Genomic DNA, 3,964 nt, shown 5'->3' with positions numbered 1-3,964 from the left:
GCAAGCGGCCCAATCAGCATCTGCAAAGGCACTGAGATGAAGCTCCGAAGAAGCTGAATAAAATAAACCTTGTCCAGGATTCTGTTTGAGATATCTAACCACTCGATGAGCAGCTTTCAAATGATCTTCAGTTGGCTGTGACATAAACTGAGTAAGTTTATGAACAACAAATGTGATGTCAGGACGAGTTATTGTCAAATACAACAATCGTCCAACTAAAGCCCGATAACTCGTCGGATCAGACAAGGAGATGCCGGAATCCTGAGACAAAGAAGCATTAGGATCCATCGGAACAGAGGCAGTTTTACATCCTGTCAAACATGTCTCTTCCAACAATTCCAAACAATATTTCCTTTGACTTATCGAAATACCTTCAGCGCTTCGTGCAATTTCCAGACCAAGAAAGAATCTTAGATGACCTAAATCCTTGATCTGAAAGTTCTGCTGTAAGATCTACTTTAGTTGATCAACTGCATTATCATCATTGCTTGCAATGATTATATCATCAACATATACAAGTAATGCAATGAATGAGTCTCCATTCTTCCGGACAAATAAGGTGTGATCAGCCTGAGATTGCTTATAACCAGATCGAAGAAGAACAGAACTGAACTTATGATACCATTATCTCGAAGCCTGTCGTAAACCATATAGTGACTTCTGAAGTTTACATACAGGACGATTAGGGAGAGAAGAACCAGCTGAAGGAGTGTAACCAGGGGGCAATTCCATGTAGATCTCTTCATCCAGATCACCATGCAAGAAAGCATTTGTGACATCCATTTGAGTCAAAGTCCAGTTCTTAACAGATGCTAAAGCCAACAATAGTTTGACAGTGACAAGTTTTGCAACTGGAGAAAAAGTATCAATGAAATCTACTCCTTCCTATTGCGTAAAACCCTTTGCCACTAACCTTGCCTTGTATCTATCAATAGATCCATCTGACTTCCGCTTTATCCGATACACCCACTTACAACCCACTGCTTTCTTATCAGAAGGTAAAGAAACAATTGACCAAGTGCCATTACAATGCAAAGCATTGAGCTCAACATCCATTGCCTCTCTCCATTTGCCAGAGGACACAGCTTGTTTAAAGGTTCGTGGTTCTGTTTCATTGGACAGGTTTAGGATGTAATCTCGGTAAGGTTTAGAAAGTCTGTCATATGATAAAACAGATGACAGAGGATATAAGCAGGGTTTGGTAGAGGTTGGTGCTGTGTGATGTTGAGTAAGGTAGCAATGATATTGTTGTAAGTATGAAGGAGGTCTGATAACACGTTTGGACCTATCTCTCATACTGGCACTTGGTGAAACAAAGTCTGGAAGTGGAATTTCAGGGTTCGGTAAGTTTGTCTGTGTTGCTGGATCAGAATGTATCTCAGAAACATCAGATATAGATAACGGAAGAATGGATTGGGAAAAGAAATTGGGAACAGACTCTAGAGTAGAATCTGTTGAAGAGTTAAAAGAATGAAAAGGAAAAATGTGTTCATGAAATTCCACATTCCTTGAGATATAGACTCTGTTTGTCTCAGGATTCAACAATTTATACCCTTTGAAACCAGGAGGGTATCCAATAAAAACAGCAGAATTTGCCCGAGGAGAGAACTTGTCTCTGGTATGAAGATTAGTGGAGCTATAACATAAGCATCCAAAAGTCCTGAGATGGGAGTAAGCGGGTACCTTATTCATGAGAATTTCATATGGAGACTTATTCTGCAAGATGGGAGAAGGAACTCTGTTGATCAGATATGTTGCAGTGAGAACACAGTCACTCCAATATGGCAAGGGCAACTTCGACTGGTATAACAAGGCTCGAGCAACATTCAGCAAATGTTGGTGTTTCCTCTCAACCACTGAATTCTGCTGAGGAATGTAAGGGCATGAGAAGAAATGGATGATTCCAAGCTTGCTGCAACAATCTGTAAACTGTAATTCAAATGCATTATCTGATCTAATAGACTTAATGGATTTCCCAAACTGTTTCTCAACCATTCTGACATAGTCAGGAAAGTGTTTAGCAACTTCTCCCTTGTGTTTCAGCATATAAATCCAAGTCACTCTAGAACAGTCATCAACCAAGGTTAAGAAATATTTATAACCCTAAACGGAAATGGTAGAGAAAGGGCCCCATATGTCCAAATGAACGAGGTCAAAAGGCTGAGCAGAAAAGTTGTTATGAGAAACATAAGGTAAACGTCGCTGTTTAGCAAGATGACAAACTTTACAATGATCTAATGATGCACACTTGTTGAGTTCCAGTACATCAGATAAGGCTTTTATTCTAGGTAAAGAAGGATGACCAAGTCTGTAGTGCCATAACTCGGCATTTAAGGAATGGACACTTAGAAGGTTAAAAGAAAAAGATGGTATAAAAAGGACATTTGTGAGAGTTATAAACTCATTGATGACAACTGTTCCAGCAGTGTCAATAGACATACGCTGACCATTCGGAAGTGTTACTAGAGTATTTGGTATTGAAGTCAGATTAGTGATCCATGATCTATCAGAACAAACATGCACAGATGCACCAGAATCTACTATCCAATCTGTGCTAGTACTATCAACTGACAAGGCAGTGAAAGAATTACCAGTTGACTCAGATGTGCGTGCTCCAGAAGCAGTAATAGTGGGACCAGTCACTCGCAATTGGTCTCCAATCTTTGCATAAATGTGATGTAGTTATGCTGCAGGCAGAGCACTGAAATCAGGTAAAGCTATAGGTTGAGCAATACCTGTCTCAGTAGTAATAGCAGCAACAGTTCCTTGTGAAGCACTGTGTGACTTGTACGGTTGTTGAGCAAATTGTGGTGGTCTCGAAGCATTATTTGACTTATATCCTGGCGGGTAACCATGAAGTTTGTAGCATTTCTGAACAGTGTGGCCATAAAGACCACAATGCGTACAAAGAGGTCGTTGACGTGGCTTTGAATTTCCACCAACAACAGCAGCTACAATCGAGGGATTAACAGATGTAGGAACAGACGATGTGACAGAGTTTTGCAAAGCAACATGCTGATGAGTAGGAATTTGCTGAGTAGACAGAGTTCTTTGGTGCTCCTGTTGTGTGACAATGTGGTATGCCTTCTCTAAGTCTGGAAGAATATCCATCATCAAGATATTACTTCGAACAGATTCATAGGAATCATTCAATCTGAACAGAAAATGCATGACGAAGTCTTCTTCAAAGAGGTCATTCCATTTCTTGTTCGTTTCACACGAGCAATTACCACAAGTACACTGCAGATTTGCACGAATAGATTTGGTTTCCTCCCAAATAGGGACAAGCTTCGTATAAAAAGCTGATACAGTCATGGATCCTTGATAGAGACCAAACAATTTCTGCTTAACATCATAAACACGTGAATGATGCTTTTGTTGGAATCGCGTAATCAGATTCTTAATCATCTTCTCAGCAGTTTGAATGTGTAGTAAACTATCAGCAATATCCTCAGATACAGAATTAAGAATCCATGAACTTACAACTGCATTGTTGCGAGTCCAATGCTTGAGATCAGGATTATCATCAGGAGGTCGAGGCAGAGAACCATCAACAAAACAAATCTTGTTTCTGCCTTCAAGCGCCATTGTCAACGATCGTCGCCAGGAATTGAAACCAGAAGCATCGTTCAACCGATGCGAAACGAGATTGAGATTGTAGTCATTGTTCGAAAGAACATAATGATCAGCACAATTGGAATTTGACGCCATTTCCTCGGATGAAGCGCGAAGAAACAGGAGATGAACGAAAGAGAATGAACTGAAATTCAACAAGATTTTGATGCGGAAGTATCAATTCGCTCTGATACCATAATAGGAGATTGAAATCGAACCGAGAAAATGTGAGAAAGTGAAGGAAAGTTGAGAGAAAATATGGGAAAAGAATGAGCGGGAGTTTCTGTTACTGAAAATAATGCTCTGTTCTTTATTCCTCTGTTGTATCACCCATATATACATTTGCTAA

At 39.9% G+C, this 3,964-nt stretch overlaps 1 protein-coding gene across 1 annotated transcript; it reads right to left on the bottom strand.

The window, feature by feature from the left end:
* Positions 1 to 2,682: 2,682 nt before the first annotated feature.
* Positions 2,683 to 3,711, bottom strand: LOC104799678. Its single transcript, XM_010522319.1, has one exon. The coding sequence runs from the start codon at positions 3,709 to 3,711 to the stop codon at positions 2,683 to 2,685; it is 1,029 nt and encodes a 342-aa protein (XP_010520621.1).
* Positions 3,712 to 3,964: the final 253 nt, after the last annotated feature.

Source organism: Tarenaya hassleriana, unplaced genomic scaffold, assembly GCF_000463585.1.
Source record: "Tarenaya hassleriana unplaced genomic scaffold, ASM46358v1 Cleome6, whole genome shotgun sequence".
NCBI classification, from domain to species: Eukaryota; Viridiplantae; Streptophyta; class Magnoliopsida; order Brassicales; family Cleomaceae; genus Tarenaya; species Tarenaya hassleriana.
The sequence above is the reverse complement of the archived record's forward strand: the minus strand, read 5'-3'. Positions and strand labels throughout refer to the sequence as shown.